The 12365-nt window shown below is 37.5% G+C and overlaps 1 protein-coding gene across 17 annotated transcripts in view; it reads left to right on the top strand.

The window, feature by feature from the left end:
- HDAC9 (histone deacetylase 9) overlaps positions 1-12365 on the top strand; it is a 499199-nt gene that overhangs the window by 286330 nt on the left and 200504 nt on the right. For 12 of the 17 annotated variants that reach the window (XM_075419200.1, XM_075419199.1, XM_075419193.1 and 9 more), the window contains 4 exons: positions 2491-2613; positions 4525-4572; positions 5014-5224; positions 5636-5853. In XM_075419200.1, coding sequence (XP_075275315.1) covers positions 2491-2613; positions 4525-4572; positions 5014-5224; positions 5636-5853 — 600 coding nt within the window. The remainder of the gene's footprint in view (positions 1-2490; positions 2614-4524; positions 4573-5013; positions 5225-5635; positions 5854-12365) is intronic. The other 5 variants (XM_075419197.1, XM_075419198.1, XM_075419196.1 and 2 more) reach the window with 2 other exon arrangements.

Genomic DNA, 12365 nt, shown 5'->3' with positions numbered 1-12365 from the left:
GTGCATATAAACACGCACAGATGACGTAGGTGTTCCTGCTTCTCAGCAGGTCTCAGTACCAAAACAGAAGTATAAGAACTAGTTATAGTTACTTGGTGATCGTCATGTACTGTTACATTTAGTTATTGTAGTCTGTTTTAAGAAAGAGGGTAACTCTGTTGGTAGGGTATTTTAGGCATCAGGAGGCAGGATCCATGGACCCGGTGAGTAAGTACATAAAAGAGCAAGCAGGGCGGTTGCTTTTTGAGGTAATTTAGGTGCCAATCCAAACCATCAAGCCTGCTGTAGGAGGAGGACCATGGCTTAGCCGTTGTGCTGCCAGATGACACTAGTGGCAACTCCAGTAGGTGCCACCATTTTGAGATACGGTCAACTATGTAAAAAGAGAAGCCACAGCTGGGGTCATGCATTTGTGCCTCAGCATATGCAGGACCCTAATCTATGCAGGTGGGCTACTAAACTTACTTTGGGACATGAGGTTTAACTGACACTTAGGCTAACATCAACTGAATATATTTTTAAAAATCAGTTACCTCCCCAAATAAAAATTACTGATTATTAGCAGTATGAAAAATTGGATGGAAATGTTCTTATTAATAAATTACTGTTTTCAAAATTAAACTCCTGTGGTACATAACGTGATTGATTCAGCCTCATGAAACAATCATGCCTGTCCTTAATATGGGAATGTGCTTTACTGCTGGACACCTGGTCACTGTTATGTTTGTTACTTCAACTCTTAGAAAGTAATAGTGGCATACTGAAAACCAAAAATGAAATGTGCATTTCTGAAGTGGCTCTGTATAGATGCTGTGGTTGCTACAACTTTGATTATATTCTAGGAAGCAATTAGAACTGCTACAGTGTCCGTTTTCAGTTAAATCTTTGTAGTCTCCCTCAATAATATCTCCCTAATCTTGACATACTTGGTTTTATTCATGGTCAAAGGTGGATATTGTCAAGGCAAGACACTGTTAGCCAGGAATTAATGTAATATACAAGTGGAGCTTCTTTGTTTTGTATGCTATCTGTTGACATTCCCTGGGTACCAAAAGAAAATTGCAGAGATAGACTTCTGCTGTTATTGTCTTAGTGATAGGTCGTATCTCCAAACAAACTTTATGAGGAAGGTTATGTTTTGGAATAACATCCTGTGTTTTTGCGCTTAACCACTTTTCATTGATGGTCTGAAGTTGCATTGTATTAGCAGAAAGTATTTTACAGAGTTAATTGATATTCCAGGTTTGTCCAGGGGAAAATCTACAGCTCTCCACAACATGCTTGACAAGTTATTATATTTACTTTAGTCAAAGCCCGAGTGTGCAGTATCCCTCTTGGAGGTGGTCTATTATTGGAGTCCCATATGCTTTTTGTTTGGGAAGAAAGCAGTCACTGTGTCATACTGTTACACAGGGTATTCTTTTTCAAGGATGTTGTTCCCTTGGGGACCATATCATGCCAGAGTTCCTAAGTCTAATAAGACCTTTGTAGCTCTTATTGTGTTAAAGTTCTGGGAGGGAAGCAAGAGTTAAACAGAAAATGTAATTCAAGCAACTATACTAGACCACATGTTGAAAAACATGACTGTTAAAGCAGAGAGGCAAAGGCTTCAAAAAGATTCCTGTTGTGGTAATGTAACTTTTTATGTTTCTTCCCAATGAATCTAGAATGGAAAGGCAGAGGGTGATCTTTGTAGAATGTCTGGTTTTACTTGACAGTAATTAAAAATATATCAGCAATTCCGTATCCTGGAAAATTGTATTACAAGGCTTCAAAAGATGTGTTAAAGATTTTAACCTGAGGGGAATTAGGAAGGCAGTGAGGGGTATCCCACCATCAGAAAATGATAGGATGCTGGTTTTGTATATATGCATACATAGAGAGAGATGGTACTTTTTTTTTTTTGAAGGCAGATGTTGCAGTCTGCGTGCTTTCTACGCAAAATTCCCATATCAATGGAAGTAAATAATGTGCCTGAAACATCCCCATATCACAATCTGGGTAAGAAAATACATGGACTAGGTAGAAACCACATTTCATACCTTGCAACACACATTGTAATAACCTCAGTAAAGTAAAGGTCTAATATATCCATATTCATGACACCTTTATTTCAGCTAGAGGTACTCCTTAATTCATTGGCTAAGTTCTAACTGAGTTTCTGGTAGTGAAAGTGCAGTTGATGAGAAGAACTGATGTTGAGTTGATGAGAAGAGATGGTCCAGGAATCCTCAAGATTTCGGTTTTGCATGGGAATTTGATTTACTAACCCAGGAATAATCCCAGACATGTATCAGTTGTTTTCTTAAGAAAAGAAATATCAACATCTATTTCACAGGGACAGTACTTTTCCTTATCTGGAACCCCAATGGGATGCAAACCAATGCATGATACATTAACTGACTTTCAATGTAGCGGGAGAACAAGGATGAAGTAACCAAGATAAAAAGCTTGGAGATTATACTTCTGTTGTTTTCCCCTTTATTCCAGCATCTGGTTTCACAGCAACGCCCTTTGATACAGGATGAATCAGTGAACTTTTTGATTCTGTACACATCTCCATCTCTGCCCAACATTACCTTGGGGCTTCCAGCAGTACAACCTCAAATCAGTGTAAGTGACCAGTCTCAAGCCTTCCTGTCTGTTTTTACATCCAGAAAACCTGCTTTCTGCCTATTCTTTTTTTTTTTTTTTTAGCATTTTGGAACATAAGCAATTCAGAGTAGGAACCAGATCTTTCTTTGCATTGGGCAGCGTCTGAACATTTAAGGGCACAACTTGAAAGCAATAATCATTCTTAATTGAAAATAAACAACTGCTAATGTGGAGCTTAGCTAAGTATGGGCCACATGCATTGCATTTATGTCTGCAAATCGGATAACAGATTTCAGACATGGTGAGAAGTATATGAGGAGATCATTAATATGAAAGTCAAATTATATGATCACCCCTACCTGGTGAGTGAAATTTTTTATGCGATTCCAGTAGCAACCTAAGCTGGGCTGGAGCATAGTAGGGGAAGAATCTGGTATTCCTGCAGCTAAGTTTGTTATTTGAGGAGTGTGCTATCAATCAGATGAATAAAATCGGTGAGATGTGAACAACGCTTAATATTTTAATGCCAAGTTATATGAATATGCCCTTTGTTCAGTCTGCAGCAATCACCTTTATTTAGAGCTAAGTGTTATATTAATATATGAAATGTATGTATGGAAATCCATGCTGATGGATGAGGATCTTTAGATCTCATCACTTGGTCTAAGTTATCATCACTTGGTCAAAGTTACAGTAACCCAGAGGTGAAATCTGAGGCTCAGTAAAATACCTGAAAATTTTGCCACAGGTCAAAACTTACCTCTTCTGATTTCCAGCAAAAGATGTAAAAATACGGAGATAAGTTATATGGTGGTTCTATACAACAGTGTATAAATTCTGAAGAAATTTTAGCAATTTAAATTTCTTAGAACGTGAATTGGTAGTTTCCATAAAAATAATAGGGGTGTAAGCACAGCTTTCCGTGGTGTTAAAAAAAGATAAATCTATACAATCCACTATGGTTTGTAGTAAGCACTACTTAATTCCAGTGCTAGATGTAGATTCAATTTAAAGTTTCATGTTATTTTATGGCTTTTTCAGTACATTTACTGTTCTCACCAATAATATATTGCTGCAATCCAACATTTTAACATCAGGTATAAAACTTCACAAAGAAAATTGTGTAAGCTTTAAATCAGTTCTCTAGAAGCCTTTCATGAGATATTTATAAGCAAATTATTGTTTTTAAGGGATGGAAAAATTGAACTGATCGTGAAAAGTAGTGCTTACTTTTCCAGACGATATCAAAAATTTCTTAGCTATTTCACAAAAAAATGTAACTAGCTTCAAAGTAACTTTATGACATTAAAATGTAAATGAAAATATGTTTAATTTTCTCACTCAAATCATATGAGCTTTTGATGTGGCCAGCTAGCACCAAATATTACTTTTGGCATTAGAAAAAACAAAGGGATTGATTTATGCAAGTGATTTTTATTTCTGTTACCAGAATAAGCAGTTGCAAATTGAATGTAAAGTTTATTTTAGTGTTTGTTTTTCAGGAAAGGGTGATAGCAGAGTGTGAAGTAAGCATACACCCAAAAAATACTAGTGAAAACCTTGGTTGGAAATTAGATTATCGGAGATACTGGTTTTGCCTTGACATAACAGAATTGATTATCTGCAAGCCTCAACATGCTTATTTCTGTTAGGTTATTATTCTTGCTGTAAAAATTGTTATTCTACTTTAACTGCTGTTTTAAGAAAATTTTTTTTTTTAAACTAGACAGGAACAGAGAAATAGAAAGTACATTTGCAATGCTGAAGGGCCAAAACTTCCAACAGCTTTAAATCAATAACTGTGCAATCTATAAGGGCACTTCAAAATGCCACACACGTACAATAGCTCTTGATGAATCTATAGATGAGAGTTTAACTATATAAATTTACTTTGCAAAGGGTAAAACTTATATTTGTGCTGTCCTTCAGGGAGTCAGGGAGTGCTCCAGGAAAAGTAATAGCTTCCCACTACTACAGGTAATTATTTTGTTTTGCTGATTGGCTTGCTGTCTGATGGAAAGTTATGTGGAAAACCAAGCTTTGTCTATTCCAAACTCAGTGGAAACTATTTCCTCTGATCCCGTGTTTTCCTGTGCAGGAGGCTGTGGGAAGGTCTGTAGGAATTTTAAGGATAAGTCCTGTCTTTTCATTAATAATGTTCTAACTAGTAGTTCCTTATGCTTTGGCTTTTATTACTGATTTTTTTTGAGTGGTTTCATTACTTAGTTTCTCACAGTGTTCAATTTAACTGGCATGTTCTTCCTCCCTTTTCATCTCACAGTCAAAGTGTAAGATAGGGTTGTTAACCTTTCCATCTGTCTGTATTTAAAAAGTATGACATAAGACCATCTAATCGAGCGGGGATATAAATGGCCAGGTCTATGCAAAGAAGTTACCAGTGCTGTTGTTCTTTGACAGGCTTCATCGTCATTCAAAGAAAAGCAGAAGGGGGAGACCCAGTCGCTCAGACAAGGAGTGGCCTTGGCTGGACAGTATGGGGGGAACATTCCTCCGTCCTCAGCTCATCCTCACGTTGCTTTGGAGGGAAAGCCAAATAGCAGCCACCAAGCTCTCTTGCAGCATCTGTTACTGAAAGAACAAATGAGACAACAAAAACTTCTTGTGACTGGTAATGGTCAAGACTTCAACACAATAATAATTTAAGCTGTTTTTAATGACATTTGTATTACCATTAAACTAAGTGTGGTAATACAGATACCGTACATGCTAACCGTTGGGAAAAGTGTAAGGGTGGGAGAAAAAAGGACAGCATCTTTTGTTTCCTTTAGTGATTCTGCTCCAGCCTGTTAGCCTGGAAGAATTCAGTGATTACAGAAAAGAGAAAACAATTACTTCATCACGTTCTTTTGTAGCTGCTGAACTTCCCAGCGTGGTGAGGCACGTGGTACACGTCCCACCACATCAGTGCTGATGCAGAGTTCTGCAATATACACCCCTCTTCGTGCTGAAAGCTTTCTCTCCGATTAGAGCTATTAGTTTGTTGTTCTTCACACGGGAGTGAAATGTCCCTGTTTTGCAGGAGCGGTTCCTCTTCATCCACAGTCTCCTTTAGCAGCAAAGGAGAGAGTGTCACCTGGCATAAGAGCTGCCCACAAACTGCCTCGCCACAGGCCACTGAACCGAACCCAGTCAGCTCCTCTTCCTCAGAGTACTCTGGCCCAGCTGGTCATCCAGCAGCAACATCAACAATTTTTGGAGAAACAGAAACAGTACCAGCAGCAGATCCACGTGAATAAGGTGAGTTCCAGAAGTAGGGAATTTCCAATACATGTAAAGGTTGAGAACTAACACAGAATTTAGATCTTGGTGCCATGTGGTTGTGGACAGTAGACAGGTTCTTGCACGAGTATCGTATTTATGCATAGCTGATGTATACATTTATATAGAACTTCATTTTTAGCTTCTGAAATATGGTACAAAGGTAATGTGACTCGACGTCAGTGAGAATACAGTTCAAGAAAATAACGTTCAAAGCATCTTGCAGGTTAAAATTACAGATGGTTTCCTGTTGAGCGGTAAGGATGCCTTAAAGATTACTAGATTTCTATTCAGCTTTTTAATGTGCACTTTTGAGCTTCAGCAACATTCCATTCAGCTGCCTCTGAATTGTATTTTATGCTTTCTTATTGTGGACTAGTATGTGGAATAAATATATAACTCATTTAAACTCAATCAGCTGATTAAATTTATCTTTTCTGTGTAAGAAACTTGTTAAACATATGGAGAGATTTTTAATCAGCTTCTATCAAACCAACTTTTTGTCTGTAAATCAGTTCGGAACATGAAAGTTTGTTATCTGTGAGGCGATATAAAATGACCATATAAGGAGAAAGAGAAGAATATGCTATTGCTAACATCAGATACAGAGTTGAATTGTGTCCCTCTTCCCCCCCCCCCCTCAGAACAAGGTGTTACTCTGCAGAGAAAGAAGAAAAGAGACCATCGATTAATAAACAAAGAGCAGCAGAATCTAATAGATTTATCAGGAGCTAATGCTTCTACAACAGATGTGATGCTGTTCCGTGCTCTAAAATAAAGATATGCACACAATTAAAATGCTTTTATCTAGAGAACATTTTCTGCACTTACTACATAGCTTTCCAGAAGTTGTTTGCTGGAGCTTCTCTAGTAATTCAAAGATATTAATCATGCATTTTTAGTTGTCTTCTTTTGTTTGAGGGTTACTTAATAAAAATACCTAAGAGGCAACGTCAAAGAAGAGAAGATGAAAAGTGGGCATTCAGCCCTTGTACCTAAGAGAAAAGGAAAAAAAATCAATCCACCTTACTGGGTGAGCTTCCCAGGGGGTACTGATTCTTTGGAATCTACTAAGAATTCCCAACAAAATTAGAAACAAACTTAGAGTTTAAGTACATAGTTTGTACAGTGGTGTGGTTATTAAATCTTGTCTTAATTAGGAAAAATGAAGACCAGAAAACTTCAAAGTTCAGAGCTGATCCTTGCAGGTTAACCCCTCTCAGCTTGGGTGTTTTGATTACTCAACTAGGACTCCAGTTGGCTTTTCTTTGAGTATGCATTCCATATGTTTAATCAAGATGGCATATGTATATCTTGTAGCCTCAGGTTTTGAAAATATTTCACCTGCCCTCAATTGTCTGAAAGAAAAGAATTTTTACCGGTGAAGTACTGAGTCTTTGTGCTGTTTGTGGATATTAACTACAAACTGTAGTTCATCCATTCCTTACAAACCAAAGCACCCCACTGACATATTTTTGTTCGATCATATGGTTATTGACATAAGTTCTGCCATAGCATTTGAGGATACGTGCTGTGGCATATAGGTACATTTGTCCTGAATGTGAAAATTAAACTTGGGTCGCATAAACATATTCCTAGTCACACAGGGCTAGGAATGCATTGCACTTCACAACAGCTAGGCTGGATAAGGCAGTAAAAAGACTGCAGTTGGTTTGAGATAATGCTTGTTTCAGCAACATTTTTTTTCTGAGTTAAACTACAATGAAAGTATTTGTTGAGGAGACTCCCTCTCGTACTTGAAATACATGGTATTCTCTTCATTCTCAGATGGTTATTTGTGATAAAGAGACAAAACAATTCCTTCTTTTAAAATCTAGTTAACATAGCTTTTATTCTCTACAGTGTACGCTATACACATGTGCAGTTAGTAGGAATTTAAGGTTATCCTAGGACCTTTTACTGCCTTTCATCCATTACCTACTTCAGTTGCCCCAGTAGCTTCTCAGTCTCTTTTATCCCTGCTCCCAGAGCAGCTAGCCTTCATCAGGAGCGCAGCAACTCACCAGAGCAGCAAACACCTAAGGAGGAGTAGGATCGTGCTGCAGCCACAGAAGCAATGGGTTATCTGAGGATGCGGGTGGTTTATCAGACTTTACAGTCTGCGGCATCTAGGTTCTTCTACAGCACTGTTCTTAGAAGATCCATTCTGATGAATAGTACTGAAAAATCTCAGTGCTTTAATCATGGATCTGTGCTCTGCAAGTGTACAGAAAGTTAGGGGGCTTTCTTACATACTTAAAAGAATAAGCATGGTTTTTAAAAACTGGAATTTAAGGGTAGCCCATAGACAAGAGAGTACAAAAAGATCAAATCAGGGAGTGGCTTTTAAGTACTGAATTTAAAACTGTATTCTTTAACCCTTTAACTTAAAGGTTCAGATTGAACACCTGTGCCTGCATAAGGTTTTAGAACTCTGCTAGCATGGTGGAATATACTTTGTTCAATCTTAAAACTTGCCTCTATTTTCAGTTGAAGTTATTTGTTCATTATATGATTTGCATGGCTTTACAGTCAAACTCTGCCAAGCAGAGTTACTTGACCCTCAAAACAGTAGATATTTGAGACCATGTAGCAAAGCAACCCAATATCTTCTAATTTCTTAGAACAAGTCTGGGCATGTATCAAGTGAATACATACACTTGTTATTTTCCATTGTTCTGTCCCTTACTCTACTGTTCATAGGCTGTATAATGAAATCTGCACAGAGGTATAATTCCCTCCTTTTCAGTCATGAAAAATGTAGGGTTTTTTTAATAAGGGATACTCAAACATTCTCTTAAAAGTTTTCACGAGAAAGACCAGAACCATTTTAAGCTGACAAGGCTATGAAATGATCAAGAGCTTAGACCAAGTTAATACCTTCTTTTTCTTTTCCATTTCTATTTCCTTTTTAGCTTGTGTTTTGGACTTCAAGTACTTAAGGCTTTAATATATTTAAACTAAACCTAGTATTTGAATGTTTGCCCTGAACTGAGATGATGTGGCATGTGTCAGCACTTCCTGAAAACTGGTCTTGGTCAGATCTTTTTGGCAGACGTATAGGTGAATCTTGCTGTAACAAAAAAAAGAGGAAGAGAGCAAATTTCTCCCCACCCCATTGATCTTGTATTTATCTTGTATTAAAAAGCCATTTCTTTTCTTTGAGAGAACTGAGTATACTTCAGCAGCAAACCAGTGCTGCTGCGAGGGTGATAACAAGCAAAATCTAACATGGGTCAGAGGTAAAGAATTCCCCTGGATCATTTCCATTCTGAAAAGAAACAAATCATTGCCAAGAGGTGTGCCTCTGTCCTTAGTAACAAAGAGAAGATCTCCTATGGATTATTTCTGGTCAGCTGTCAGATGCCAGACTTTTGATGCGGGAAAGTGTATACGTCTCCACTGAAGTCGGACACTTAGACCTGCGGGATCTAGTACGCTGGCCTTCTGAAAACATTCTGCAAATGTTGATGTCCTCTCCAAAAGCAGGTAGAAACCCTTGTCCCAGCTTTCTGGGGAAAAAAATAATAATGAATGTGAAGTAACTTGAACTCCGCTTGTCTTAGGGAAGATCGGCTTTGCCATTGTCAGCTTTAATATACTTCTGTTCAAATGACAGCTTATTTCCTCATAAGGCCCTTTGATCACCATTGCAGATCTTCATTCTGCTCAATAAAAGGAGTCCAAAGTCTGAAACCCTCAGTTAAAATTCTTGTATTTGGGTACCAAAAGACCGCTACTACAATAAAAACCTTAAAATCTTGTTGTTATTTGCATACCTCTGTATCTAGAAGGCTTTGACCCTGCCACTTGCAGAAAAAAGGGTGATTTTGATGAAACTAATGTAGGTGCAAAGCCCGTAGCATAGGTCTGCATTCAAGAAAAACCCAGAAATCATAATGTGAAAAGTATGTGAACAAAGCCCTCTGTCTTTAAAGGTTATTTTTGTCACTTATGATTAATAAAGGCCTGCCTTCACTGAAGCTAAACTAGCACTGTCTTCACTGGGACCAAAATTTTATTTGATCAGTCTGGGAACTCTAGATGTGTTCTTAAAATAATGTATTCATAGCATTTTGGCAGTTTGTTTTCAATGGTAAAATCTTCCTCTATACTGGAGTAGTAAAGGTTAAAATAATGGGGCAGTGGGTGTGTACAGTAAAGCGTGGGAGCAGTATGGATAATGTTAAAGCTTAGATAAGGAGTACCTAATTTCAGTTTTCATTGCAGGATGTTAATTGGTTTAAAGCACCTTTGTATAGGGAACCACTGACCAGGCAAGACTATGAGGTAAAAAATCCATAACAAAAAATACATAGGAAATGAAAATTTGTTAGTGCTTTGGATGGTGATCATAATCAACCAATGTCTGTTAATAAAAAATGAAAAATAATATGGAATTTTCTGTTGATTTGTTGATGGAAAAAATAGGAAGATTATTTGTTGTCAGTAGGAATATTGAAAAGGTACAGCTGACACCAGATTAATCATTCACTTTTCTGAATGATATTTAGTGAAATACAGAAGCTGGAGTAAATGAATCTAGTTTCATTAAACATATTACAACTGAGGTTTTGGCTTTCCAGCTTACGCATCTGACTAGCATCTTCTGAAGGTGAGAGGTAGCACATTTCATCTTTCATATTTTTCATATAGCAGGGGATTATTTGGACAAAACTATAGCAACAGTTGACTGTGTTTGAACTGAAAAATGCCCAGAGCATATTCTCCTTTATTGAGAACTAATGTTTAAGCCATAATGAGAAGAATGATTTTGAAAGATAAATACATCCCTTAGAAACACTGTACTACATGAGTAACAGAGACAACAGTAGGCAGGTGCCAAGTTGCTTCAGTACAGCTAACAACATACATAGCTGGCCAAAGTAATCTGACAGCCATGGGAGAGAAGGAGAAAAAGCGTGTTCCATAAGTGTATACATGAGTTCTTAGAAACAGATGCCATGTATTTAAAATGAAGAGTTAATTAAGGAAGGAAATGTATGGGGTGGCTGTTGCAGGATTTTGTGCTTGGTCTCCTTGTAAAGACATTTTATTTAAAAGATTGTATTTTACAAGAGGTTATCATTACATAGGAGAAATTAAGGCAAGGGCTGTGACTGAAGGACCTGTAAAATGGTCTGTTCTGATGTCCAGGTTATTTATATTTAATCTTGCATTTTTCTGTACGAGCAAGCAGGTTAAATTGGGTTTGATGTCTTTTTGGTTGGATTCTAGCAGTTATGCAATAGAGTTGATGTCTATAAACAGTTCCTCTTCTGCTGCCACTATTTACTTTGGCTCATGCATATCCCTTACAGTTTAATTTCCTGAAAATAAAAGGAAAAAAAAATATAGGTTACATTAGCATGAAATCATTTTTTTGAGTGACTTCTTTAGTTGGAATAGTGATAACAGTAAAGTGTACTGGTTAAAAAAGACCAATCTGTACAACTCTAATTTGTCAGTGAAATAAATCATAGTTTTATTATTATTTTTAAATGTAGTCTTTTTAAAACTCAGATTAAGCAATCACTTTTTCAAAATCAAAAATACACTTTAAAATGAGAAGGTCCTCCGTGTGTACCTGTGGATAAACTCAGAAAAAAATGGTAAGTGAGGATTTAAAGTGAAAGATTGGAACATTAAGTGTAAGCAGGAGTATCCAGCTGCACAGTGAAAGGACTTGAGCACTGTTTCATGCAGGACTGATTTTCTACTATGTAATCCAGCTTTAGATAGATAAGATAGAAATATTGACTCTAAACTGATGTCTTTGCATGTTTCCAGATACATAATTTTCCGCGGTAGTACCAGGAGATATAATGTAAAATAAGATGTTGCTAACTTAGGAGAACTGAACAGTCTCCTGGTAATGCTGCTAACGTAATTACTGCAATAAGACAGGGCCAAGCTGCCTTGAAAAGCCTCTTAAACAAATATGAAAGCGTGGTGGTGATACAGAGAAAGCAGTCAGCTGCAGCTTAGCAGACTGAGCAGCAGGAGTGGTTTTCAGATGGTGAGTCATGTCACCCTCCCATGCCATCCACTCACATTTATCATGCTCCATCACATGAGAGGACAAGACTGTGGTGCTACGTAGCCCCTTGCCTGAGGCTTAGTTAAAGTCACAGTGTAAAGGATTTTTTTAATCAGATCTTGCAGTAAAAATGATGATATGAATGCACTTTGTAAAATGTACTGTGTAAATATAGAAAAACTTTAATTTCACAGAGTTTTAGGTAATTTATTTTGTTTAGCTCTTCCTGTCGCCGAAGTCTGGAGAAAATCACCTGCTGACTTCCGTGGTGTGGGAGCAGGCCCCAAAACAGGAACACTGCAAATTGAAACGCGCACAAATACCACGCTGGTCTCCTTACGCGTGCTTGTATCACTCCACTGATTACATGCAAAAACTTTTTGAAGGTGTTCCACTTATAGATGATACACTGCAGGCCGTTGTGCATTGCCTCAGAAAGCTCAGCAGCAGA

Source organism: Opisthocomus hoazin, chromosome 4 (genome assembly GCF_030867145.1).
Source record: "Opisthocomus hoazin isolate bOpiHoa1 chromosome 4, bOpiHoa1.hap1, whole genome shotgun sequence".
NCBI lineage: Eukaryota > Metazoa > Chordata > Aves > Opisthocomiformes > Opisthocomidae > Opisthocomus > Opisthocomus hoazin.
The sequence above is the reverse complement of the archived record's forward strand: the minus strand, read 5'-3'. Positions and strand labels throughout refer to the sequence as shown.